At 38.7% G+C, this 12,007-nt stretch overlaps 1 protein-coding gene and 1 long non-coding RNA gene across 6 annotated transcripts in view; one reads left to right on the forward strand and one right to left on the reverse strand.

Annotated features, from left to right (window-relative positions):
* Positions 1–12,007, forward strand: part of LOC103131472 (MAM domain-containing glycosylphosphatidylinositol anchor protein 2-like) — a 76,414-nt gene that overhangs the window by 43,835 nt on the left and 20,572 nt on the right. For all 5 annotated transcript variants that reach the window (XM_016666678.1, XM_016666677.1, XM_016666680.1 and 2 more), the window contains 2 exons: positions 5,465–5,632; positions 5,730–5,860. In XM_016666678.1, coding sequence (XP_016522164.1) covers positions 5,465–5,632; positions 5,730–5,860 — 299 coding nt within the window. The remainder of the gene's footprint in view (positions 1–5,464; positions 5,633–5,729; positions 5,861–12,007) is intronic.
* The window catches only part of LOC107834793 (uncharacterized), a 15,996-nt gene that overhangs the window by 3,252 nt on the left and 737 nt on the right, over positions 1–12,007 (reverse strand). Inside the window, exon 2 of the long non-coding RNA XR_001660620.1 lies at positions 1,487–1,493. This is a non-coding gene — a long non-coding RNA (uncharacterized LOC107834793). The remainder of the gene's footprint in view (positions 1–1,486; positions 1,494–12,007) is intronic.

Genomic DNA, 12,007 nt, shown 5'->3' on the forward strand with positions numbered 1-12,007 from the left:
GTTCAACATCACGAAAAAACATACTCCAGATTATTACGGATCTGTTCAAGTTAGCCAATAATTTCATTAAATGTTAACCGGCTCGATATTTTTCCAACATTTATACTCCGCTAACATTCGGCATGCTAAGCTAAATATGCTAACACCGAGCCGTGTGGCGAACGTGACGTCTATCATACAGGTTGAGCTCAACTCAAAATAATAGTTATAAACCATCTCAGAAAAAAATGACTTACCGAGTGCAGTAAATAACTCAGACATGTGGAGAGTAAATAGTCCTGAAATGACTTGGCTTCTGTCGCTTCGCTTCGGTTGGAATCTGTGATTCTGGGGCGGTTTGTTTGTTTTAACGTTGGATTTTAACTACTAATAATATACACCCCAGACTTACATAAACAGAATGTGACTCTGAGTAAAATTAACTCTGCTTTTGCACAAAGTCTACTAACACCAAAACATTTAACACTTTTGAATTTGCTGTGTTGTCTTCCATATTCTTCCTCACAAGTTTTTCTCCATTAACCTTACATCCAGTTCTAGACTTGACATGGTGACCTTACTCACAACCAACAGCTCTCTCTCCTTTCTGTTGTCACCATGGATGATGGCTCTGATCTCAGCAGGGTTCAGCTGTTGGCTCTTCCTCTTCTTTCCCTGGGTTGTTCAGTCGTCCAGTGTCAGCTCCTCTTCTAATATCTCTCTGTCCTCCAGGGATGATTCAATGCCGAGATCTTTCAGTGTAGAGCAGGGGTGTCCAAAGTCGGTCCTCGAGGGCCAGCATCCTGCACATTTTAGTTCTCTCCTTGGTGGTAGTAACAACCTTTTCAGCTTGTCAATGTTCCTCTTAGTCCTTCTAACAAGCCATAATTTGATCCAGGTGCGTTAAACCAGGGAGAGAACTAAAACATGCAGGATGCCGGCCCTCGAGGACCGACTTTGGACACCCCTGGTGTAGAGTGTGCTGCTTGAAGTGAGGGGAAAAGCTTTGTCCCCCCATTCAAGAAGAGTTTCAGCTAGGCTGGGTATGGTGACTGGGCTATAATGTTCTTTTCTTTTAGCATTTTTATTACCTCTCGGACCTTTTTCCTTTTCTTCTGCAAGTCAGGTGAGTAGACATGGTCGAAATAGATCGTGTGCTCCTGATACTTTATGTTTCTTTGCTTACAAGCTTGTAACAGCATTTTTTATTTTACATTAAAGTCCAGAAATCGGACTATAATGGATCTTGGGGGCGCCACCGTAGCTTTAGGCTTTGGGCCTAACGCTCTGTGTGCTCTTTCTAGTTTAATGACAACTTCTTGAAACTCTAGAGAAGTACTCAGAAACTCTATGATAAAGTTTACCATGTCTTCTTTTTCTGCTCCCTCTGGGACGCCATACAGCCTGATGTTATTACGGCGGAGTCTGTTTTCCATGTCATCACATTTAGCCGTGAGGATAGCTTGTCTTTCTAGCAAATGTCCCAGTGCTCTCTCCTGCCGTATACTTCTGTCCTCCGCCTCAGTCAATCTCCTGTCTAGCCCCTCCATCCGTTTCTTTAAGTCATCCATGGATGATTGTACCCGGTTTAGAGAGCTCTTCAAGTCCCGGAATAAGTCGGTGTTCTCCTGCCGCAGTTTTCGTAATTCCGTTAGCATCGCTGTTTCCTCGCTAGCATCTCCTGTAGCTTTCAACAGTGTAGCTTTGGCTAACGTTAGCTGCTTGGAGCCTTTTCTACCAGCCTTCATATCTTTCTTCTCCGTATTTTCTTCCTTCTCCGTCCTCTGGAGCCCTTTCCTTTTAGTTTAGTAGTCATTTATCACTTTTCATTACTTTGAAGGCTATTTATTGTGGGTCTGGCGGAGCAGCAAAATTATGCGTCCGTCTTCTCCATTGCCTTCCCGGACGTCCCACAATTTTCCATTATAATAAGAAAATATACTAAACACATTAATTTAACATTAAAATAACATTTTGAAGCAACTCACATACCTGTTTAAAACAAAAATATTCTCAGCACAGCAGTTCTTGGGCTCTGGCTTCCCCACACACACCTTAACCAACCAAAAGAACAAAAATAACCATGTTGGCACAATAAACTCAATAAATGTCACTACCGTGGGAATTAAATACCCACTACAGTGCTGCGCTAAACATAAACAAGTTAAACAACAATATATAGCAACTTATGAGTTTATCAAGCATACTTTTTAGAACATTTTTGAATATTTGAATACACAAACAAAAGACAGCTCTGTACGCTTACCTCTCCCCAGCACAGCTCATCCCGAACCAAGGAGGGCAGTGGGAACACACAGGATGTGACATGGGAACAGGAAGCAAGAAAATGAAAGCTTCTCCACCAAAATAAAATACAATTCAAAAACAAACAAACAAAAAAACAACAACAAATATATACAGATAATGAGGATGGATTTGGGGTGAAATATAAACACTTTTACACACTTGCTACATTAGGAACCAAAAATAAAAGCAGTATAAAACTTAAATAGCCCTGCTGCAGTGCAAAGGCAATAACAGACATGTCAATTCAAAGAAAAGGAGTTTTGAGAAGGTTCATAAGAAAAATAAAAATTAAATAAAATTAAATCAGCTACACTGATTGCATCCAGTCCACGTTGTTAGCAGAACTAGAGGGCCCCAAAACCACATTTCACTTAGGGCCCAATGGAGGGTTGGGCCAGCCCTGCTTGGGATCATCTAGTGGATGATCAAAAAAGCAGTAGACAAGAGACTTCCCACAAAGACCCAAAACCCCCAGTTCCCATCGCTTTTGGTTTTGATGCTCACTTTTTTTGGTTGAACTCAAAGAGTTTTGATTAATAGAAACATGAACAACCTGGGCGGGGCCTAAAGACAAACGATGTAAGACGTGTCCCTATTGGTTAGTGCTGACTGACTGACTGTCTCCCACTTTAACTGACACGACAGAATGTGAATGGTAAGAAATCCTCTCAAAATTACACCGTTTAACAGCTGCTAAAGTGTCCACCCTTTTTTCAGAGAAGAAATCTTCCACAATTTATGACGACAATTATAGATCTTCTTTCCCATGGTCCCCGTTAGCATATCATGCTAGCTAATGTTAGCATTAGATAAAGTGTGTATACTAGGCTTGATTGGAACTGATATTGTTTTGCAGTAGCTCAGCCAGAGTTCTTGAATCTGAATTTCTGTTGAACACACACCTTACATCAAATACGGTTTGCCTGTTTTTATGTTGAATTCGTTAACCAGTGCACCTTTGTCGAGTTGCATAAAGCGCTGCAGTATATCAAGTGTATCTGATATACTGCATTACATCTTAACGCATTACATACGTTAAGAAACGTATGTAATGCTTATGTCTGTGTGTATTATCCAACATTGCAGCTAAAGTGGGAAAACACATTGGACCTCTGCACCAGTGGTCCACCTTAATCTCGAAAACACATGTCAAGAGACTGTACATACAGACTATTTACACACATAACCCTAACCCTTACCCTACCCTACCCTACCCTAACCTACATAATCAGTGCAGTGGATGAAGGGAGGCAATGTAACTCTAAAATATATATTTTCTTCCAGATGCAAAATGAAAAAACAAGCTGTTAGATCACAGGCCGAAGTAGGATATTCATGTTTTATGTCTTTTTTTAGTGTTAATTGGTGTGTATGTGTCTTGTATTTAGTTTTATTTTGAATTATGTTTAGCATGCTTTTTGCTGTGTTATGTTATGAAATTAAATCGGCGTTCTCCTAATTCCCCATTCTAGTACGACAGGCAGAGTGCAGCTGAAGCAGGACAGTGCTTGTAGGCGTTACTGAACAGAACAATTCTTTCAGCTCCTAGAGAGGATCAGAACACGAGGGAGCATCAAAACCAAAAGTTTGAGAATTGCAAACAAAAAGTTCTGACGTGCAAAAGTTTATGTTCTGAAAAAAACGTTTTCACTTCATGGAAAAAAATAATGATTCTAATTTCAAAAAATATTTTTTTAAACAAAACTTTTTTAAATCATAGAATTCAAAAAGTTTTGACCACAATTTTTTTTTAATTGAGAAGTTTTTTTTGTATGAAACAAAAAAATATTACAATTCGCAAAGTTTTGATCACAATAAAAAAAGTTTTTTGAGAGTTTTTTGATTGAATAATTGTGAAACATATTTAACTCCATACCGCACAGAGAAGACCAGTGTGCACACATGCACACTGTGAGAACACTGGTGCCCACGGCTCCACTACGGCGGATAAACGTATGTGTGTAATATTTAATTTACTGTTTATTTTTGACAGGTGCAGCCCACAATAAAATAATTTCTCCAAATGTAAATGCATTTAATTCTGATCCAAAAATTTTGTTGGGACAAATAAATTCGTATTTATTTGACGAATTTTTATACTGAGGTTGAGTTAGCAGGCAATGTTAAAAATGAATCACCATCCAGCTACAACTTTCTTACGGAAAAATTATCAGATTATCACTGCATCAGTGCTGCATCAAGCTACAGAGTAATACTAGATTTACGCCATCAAAAGTGATCCCGTAAATGTATCTTTGCTGATTTAAAAAAAAAAAATCAAAAACAAACAAATCAAGCAGATACTTGCTGGTCAAGCAGAAATGTGGATAACTCTGGATCAATTTTGAATCCTTTGAGAGCTTTTAGGTCATCCACCTATGAAGTCCAGCTCCGATGTTTACCCTTGTTTTATTTCGGGCTATGTCTAATTCTCTATTTTAAGCTTGCCTTTCATAGATCTTTTGTTTACTTGTCTTGGTTTTTGGACCAGGTACTACTCCAAAAATTAGATGTTTCCATGTAATATTGGTTTGTTGCTCTGCCACTAGCACAGCAGCAGCAGCAGCAGCAGCAGCACACTGCCTGCTTCAGCTTGAACGACAGGTGAGCGTGCACGCTGTGTGGAAGTGAGCTGCGCATACACAGCTATGAATGATAGAGCAAAGACACTCCTCCTGGCTCTAGTTGACTGGTTTTGGTTTGGGAGCGACATATTTTTATAAATGGTATTAGGGGCACAAGGAAGAGGCAGGGGGACCTGATTTTTTTCACAGCTTATCACTCTCTTCTTCTGCTTTCAGGGTATAGTGACATTTTTAACAAACATGAACAATAAAAAAGTTACATACTGCACCTTTAAATAAAAACATAAAAAAATAGAAGGAATTATTCTGGTAATATAACTTAAGTATTAGGATTAAAAACTTCTACAACCACATCGAGTTCAATGTTGTTAATCACAGTCTTCATTGTCTTCATGTGTTCAAACAGCAATAGACAAAAGCATTGTTACATGAATTCTATTATAACACTGAGATTTACTGTAAGTCTGTTGTTCAAAATTAACTAAGCTAAAATGTTTCTCTTCTTTCCATTGGTGACAGATTCACATAAAGTAAATGTTACTGTCTTAACTGCTGAAGCACTAAGTGAAAATTAGACTGTTGTGGACCCTCAGGCTTCTACATGTTCATTGAGACATCCAGGCCCAGGCTGGAGGGAGATAAAGCCCGACTGATGTCCCCAACTTTCAACATAAACACCAAAAGTGTCTCCTCCTCTTCAGCCAGTAAGAATCCCACCTACTGCTTTACCTTCTACTACCACATGTTTGGGAAACATATAGGTGAGAAGGCAAGAAGATGCTCATTCCTTCTGGTATGACACATGACAAAATTGGTTTGCAGTACACTTCCTAATCTCACTGTTTATTTATTTTGTAGGAGCTTTGAATATTTTCTTGCGGTTGAAAGGTCAGATGCTCACAGATACCTTAATCTGGAGTCTTACTGGTAACCAAGGAAACTACTGGCAGCAGGCAAGGGTTAACATCCACCCAACCACAACCTTTCAGGTACAGTACATAGCTGACTAGTGGAAAAGTGAGTATGGTTAGTTACATGGGGCAAAGTCCTTAGACTTCGTGGGTATTTTGCATAAACATTTGGAATTTATATACTTTTATTCTTTACTAAATACATTTAATTAACATCTTGCTAAGCCCAAAATCATTCATACCCTATGGCAGATATATGTTAAAAATATTTAAAATCACTAACATGTGTTTTCTGATTGAAACTGATATTGTTTTGCAGTAGCTCAGCCAGAGCTCTTCTTTAATCTGAATTTCTCTGTTGAACACACACCTTCCATCCAATACAGTAAATGTTCTTACACAAAATGAAATCTCTGTGAAAGTTTCAAGGGCTGTGGACAAGAGATATCCTTAAAATCCAATGGGGTTTTTTAACCTTAAGATGGCACCAACCAAGCTTTCAAAGTCTTTCTCTCGGTTTTCTTGATTCTTTGAATAGACAAAAAATGGAAGTGATCATGGACAACTTTTAATTAATTTTTACCACACATTTGTCTTGAGACCCCAGTAGAGACCACAGTCCCATTCTTTACCGAAGGGATCAACTGTTAGCCTTTCAAACCACAAGTGTCCCAAATACCCATCATGCACCAGCATTGGGCTTCACAACAAAAGTACAGATGCATCATCAGGGGATATATGAGAACAATTCCCAACCAAATGGATGGATGGTTAGTGCCACCTTTCAGAAATGAAAATAAGGGATGCCCACTTTGGCTTCTTTAGGCCATGACCACCACATTCTAGTCCAGTCCAACTCTCATCATTCATACACAGAGTTGGATCACAGTATCCAAAAATTATACTCTAGTAAGTGTAGCTCTATTTTAACACAGTTGTGACATCTCAATCCACAAATGTATTTTTTAACAGGGAATGATCAGTAACTAATCAGATGGCTTCCTTGTTTCAGCCAATCATTGCAACGGACCCCACGTTGAAGCAATTTATGCACAAGTCAATCACGTTAGCTGATTGCAGCAGTGCTGTAGCCATGTTGAAGTGCAGGAAATGGCCTATATACCACGAGTGGTAGTGATCTATTTCCGTTTACATTTAAGCCACATTCATCATTTCCAGTTGCCTCTTACTCCAATTGTTTTTAGCAAGAGCTGCAAGAGCTATACCATGAACAAAGCAAAAAAGTTGAAATGTCTGCGAGCTGCTGGTACAACAACTGAGTCTTGTTGTGTGCAGCTGTGTCCAGTGATTAGCACACTCCAGTGCAACATTTTTTAAAGATTTTCCTTCTGATATCAAGGTGACAATGAACCATAGCCAAAGCTTAGCCACTGAAGCTAACACACGAGTAGATGCCCAGCATTTCAAATTGAGGATATTGAAGATCCAGCATCAGAAATAGGAAGACTATATTAAAAGAGATCTGTATAATGCTCTCTGGAAGGAAGAGAGCATGTTGTTCCTCCATGTTGTTAAGATACCTGGCCCATAATAAGGATGAGAAACTGCATCCAATAACAACCAAATAATGGGCAATAATTTTTTTCCCTAACATACACTGGATTGTGAATAAAATGCAATGAGAGGCTGCACAACAAATCCCAGCACATATAGCAACATTCATACACAAGCCAGCAAAGGCAGTGAGATCCGGGAGTATTTACCTGTGGCCATGAGAAATGTGTGCAGTAAGTCCATTAATCCGTACAGCCAGCTTCTCCCAGGCAACAGTCTCTGATACAGTTTTATTATCTAAGAGCAAGTCCTTGAAGCGACCAGCCAGAAGATTGCACAAATGTCTTCAGAAGGGGGGAGGAAATGGGAAAGAGCATCTTAATGATATGTCATCCAGGAGCTTTGAGATAGGCTGCCAGCCAAAGCTGAAACAGGGGAGCCAGTTCACATAGACAATATTCTTTAGTTTGCACAGACTTTAATTTTTCCATCTGCCCTAAAGTCTCACTGGTACATCTCTGTTTATTCCAATCATCCAAGTTAGTGTGGCTGTTCCCGCCGGGCTGAACTATGAACTTGTCCAAGATAGATTCCATCTCGCTGGTGAGCTTCAGGGCCTGCAGCGGGTTCGCAAATCTTAGCAAGAATCACATCCAACTTATGGCTCTGGACCCACAGCATGTTAGTCTGAGTGTTTGCTAGTCGACTCAATTCATCACACTGATCAGGTAGCTTGACAAAGGCCAAAGCAGCTGCAGACGTCTTCCAAATTACCCACCAACTCCAGACATCCTGTTATGAATCCAAATACAGATCCTCCATGTCTTTTAGGTATAAAGTGGACAGACAAAATTCTTTGAACATTCCAAGAGTCAAACATTTTCTCAACGAGAAGACTAGGCAAAGGGTTGATCAACACTGATGTTGTCATGTAGACACGACAACATCAGTGTTGTCATGTTGTAGAAAGGGACCCCATGTGTGTAGAAGGGGACCCGATTGCAGTAGGCAGAAGACGTAGAATGTTGAGGATGTTTTAATGAAGAAATTCAACTTACAAAAAATTCATAAATTCAGGGTCCAAGGAAATCCTAAAGGAAAAAAAAACTGAAGACACAAGGGAACATCAGGTAATCCAGGGAGTGCAAAATAGGTAGTAAGAAGCATAGTAATGAGACGGACTGGTGAGTTGTGGCTGAGATAGAGGAGCTTAAATACTAGGAGGTAGCAAATGGAACAATAGACCTAGCTAGATGAGATAACTGGTTGCAGATGTGAGTTGCTGGCACATGGAGGATAAGAAGATATACAGGGGAAAAAGAGGGAGGAGACACCAAGGAGCTGAAAATACTTCCAATACTAAAGAAACACTAAGACTAATGAAAATCTGATAAACTAGAAGAGAAAAAGACATGAGGGAAAACATAAACTTAAATAGAAAGAAGGCTGATCTAACAAGAATAAGAACTAAGGAACGTAGAGCTACGGTAACTAGAAGGACTAAAAGAAATCACGTAACTAGAATTGCTAAAGAAAGATGGACATAGATTCAGACAAAAAGACTAACTAAAGCTAAAGTGACAAAATAAGAAAACTAGAAACACTTCAGGAGAAAGCTAGAGGGACTTACAAAGAAATAACTTAACTGGAATCACTAAAGAAAGGTAAACCTAGACTCAGACATGTAAGAATAACTAAACCTGGTGAAATGAACTGATGAAATAACTAAGAAATAAACATTACTAGAAACACAACAGGGAGACTGACGCAAGAAATAACTAGGAGGAGTAAAGAAATAACTTAGAATCATAAAAGAAAGATATATATAAACTCAGACTTCTAAGAATAACTGAAACTAGGATGAAAAATAAACATAGCTAGAAATATTACAGGGGGCTGGAAAGGGGAAAGCAAGAACAATCTAACCAAAACAAATTACATCAAAATAGTAAAACTAAAATGACAATGAAGGGCTAAACTGAAGTGAACTAAAACATAATGCTGAATAAAATGAAAGGCAAAACCAAACCCAAAAATCCAGAGTCCTGACAGATGTGACAGAATGGACATTAGAAATAATTACACCACCTTCCTTTTCTTACTTTATTTGAAGATTTCTGTCTGACTATAGAAATGATTCTTAAGCTGCACTTCTCCTATATGGAGGACCAAAACAGACATAATAAGAAATAAAAGCATAATTATATATTTAGTTTATATTTAGAACTTTGGAACCAACGTCACTGCGTCAGACGTTGTGGGGCGTTTAGGTCCAGTCGCTCGGTGCCACCTTTACAGGCCACAGACCAAAACAAACTTTATCCCGGTGGTTTTATTGTGTTACTGACTACAGTGAAGTTAGTTTCCAGTTGGATATTTGATATTTCAATATCCGCAGAGCAAGTGGCATTTTAGCTCAAGGTTGATCCGATTTATGAATGCTAATTTCGGCCAGACATTCTCCAGCTCCCTCCTCAGCACTTGGAGGTTCACTTAGGGCCTCTCAACAAATTTCCGAAATGAACACTCCTGTCAAACAAATGTTAATAAATTCCTTGCCTTGTGACCAACTGATACCAAAAAGTGGTAATTCAGCTTTTACATGAGACACACTACCCTCTATTAAAATGTCAAGTCATATTCAATATTTTAAATTACTTTAATTTTAAGTAATATAATGTTTTCTTAAATAGCTTCCATATTGTGTGCCACATTGACTAGAAATCAGTGTGTAATTGTTGTACTAAACTGTATATACGAGGCACATGCATTGTTATTCTAACAAATTTTCTATTTGTGTTACCTATTTTTTTATGTTAAAACAGCAAGCCGTTTTAACATAAATTCGGTTTTACTGCCCTTATATTCCAGATATCTCAAATTATTTTGAAGCTACACATTTTACAGATTTAAGATATCTCTAATTATATGTATTTCGACTAGACAAAATGACTATTTGAGATATCTCTAATTACATTCTGACTCAGTTTTTGTGCTGCTTTTTTGTAGCCTCTCTTTGCACATCCTCTGAATCTACAAATTATAGATCTGGTCAACCGGTCTCTCAATGCAATTGATCAAATTTTCTCAACATAAAGAGTGGGCAAAGGAGAGTCCACATGTCCTGCGGGGACATACCCAGTGGGATACATCCTGTATTTATCTGCATACACACTGCAGACACATTTCATAACAGGATTTCTGCTGTTCAGAATTGGTGGATACCTGGCATATTGACAGATTTGTGATGGATTACTCCAACTAGCGAACACTCAGACTGATATGCTGTGGAACAGAGGTGCAAGTTGGATGTGATTCTTGCTGAGCTTCGTTGACCAGCTGCTGACACTAGAACTCGCTGGTGGGATGGAATTGATCTTGGAGAGGTTGCTAGTTTCGGTCCCTCGGGAATGGCCACACTAATTTAGATGATTGGAATCAACAGAGATTTAACGGTGAAACTTTAGGATAGATAAATATACCCGACCTGAAGCATATTGTCTGTATCTGAACTGGCTCCTCTGTGTCATCCTTAGGTGGCTTTCTATCTCAAATCTGCTGGAAAATATGTAAACAAAGACGCTCTTTCCCATATCCTCTCCCTTCTGAAGACATCCGTGCAATCGTATGACTGGACACTTCAAGGACTTGCTCTTAGATAATACCACCGTATCAGAGACTGTGCCTGCATGGCCTTACTGCAGACTCACTCACTGCCTTTGCTGGCTCATGTTTGAATGTTGCGATCAGAATGTTGCTACAGGTGTCTATTTTAACTGATGTGTAATGACACATCAATTAAAATAGACACCTGTAGCAACATTCTGACTGTCTGTTTAGTAATAAACTAAACAGACAGTCTGTTTAGTTTATTACTTTTACTAATTGTAGGATACTCATTACTTTAGATCGACATTTAGCTACTTTTATAAACTGTGGAGTACTTATTACTTTAGACCAGGGGTGCCCAAACTTTTTCTCTCACCAGCTGGCTGAGATCTACCATGACACAAAGATCTAAAAATTGTAAATGAAACTATGGACTTTTTTTTTTATATGCAAATACACATCAGTTCTAGCAGAAATATTATAGTGATAGAAAACCTAATGCAGTTTCCTCCTCAGTCAGATTCTGTCACTGGGAGGAGGTCGCTGGCTTCTCAGTCAGAAGCTGGTTGCAAACCTGAGGCCAGCAGGTATCAATCAGTTATGGTAGATCTGAAGTTTGGTTTGATGAAGTTTAGATATTTTTCCTCCAAGAGGTTCCAGAGGTGTCACCTTAAACCAGATGTTGGACTGGATTTTATTTCAGTGTCATTTGTGAATCTCAGCTCCTAATTTTCAATAGTGGAGCTTTGCAAGTTAAAAAAAACTTGTCATTTTGGAGTAAGTCTTATCAACATCATTATTTCCACTCAATAAGAGAGACTTTGAGACTCTGTCTAATATAACAAATAGTTTGGTGCTCTCTGGCATCTTTGAGCACGATTAATTGAATTTCACATAATTATCACAGTAGGATTTGTTTGTTGAATACATCATGAAATATATTTGTCCTATTTGATGTTTGTTGTGAATGACATGTATTTGTAAACAAATAAGGTAATTAGTCCCAGTTTGTTATTTCTGGAACGTTCAAAAACTACAGCGGCTGTAAAGAGCCACAGCAAAGGTAAACAAAGTTAAAATAACCTGAACAGGTGATCATCA

Source organism: Poecilia formosa, unplaced genomic scaffold (genome assembly GCF_000485575.1).
Source record: "Poecilia formosa unplaced genomic scaffold, Poecilia_formosa-5.1.2 Scaffold771, whole genome shotgun sequence".
Taxonomy (NCBI): domain Eukaryota; kingdom Metazoa; phylum Chordata; class Actinopteri; order Cyprinodontiformes; family Poeciliidae; genus Poecilia; species Poecilia formosa.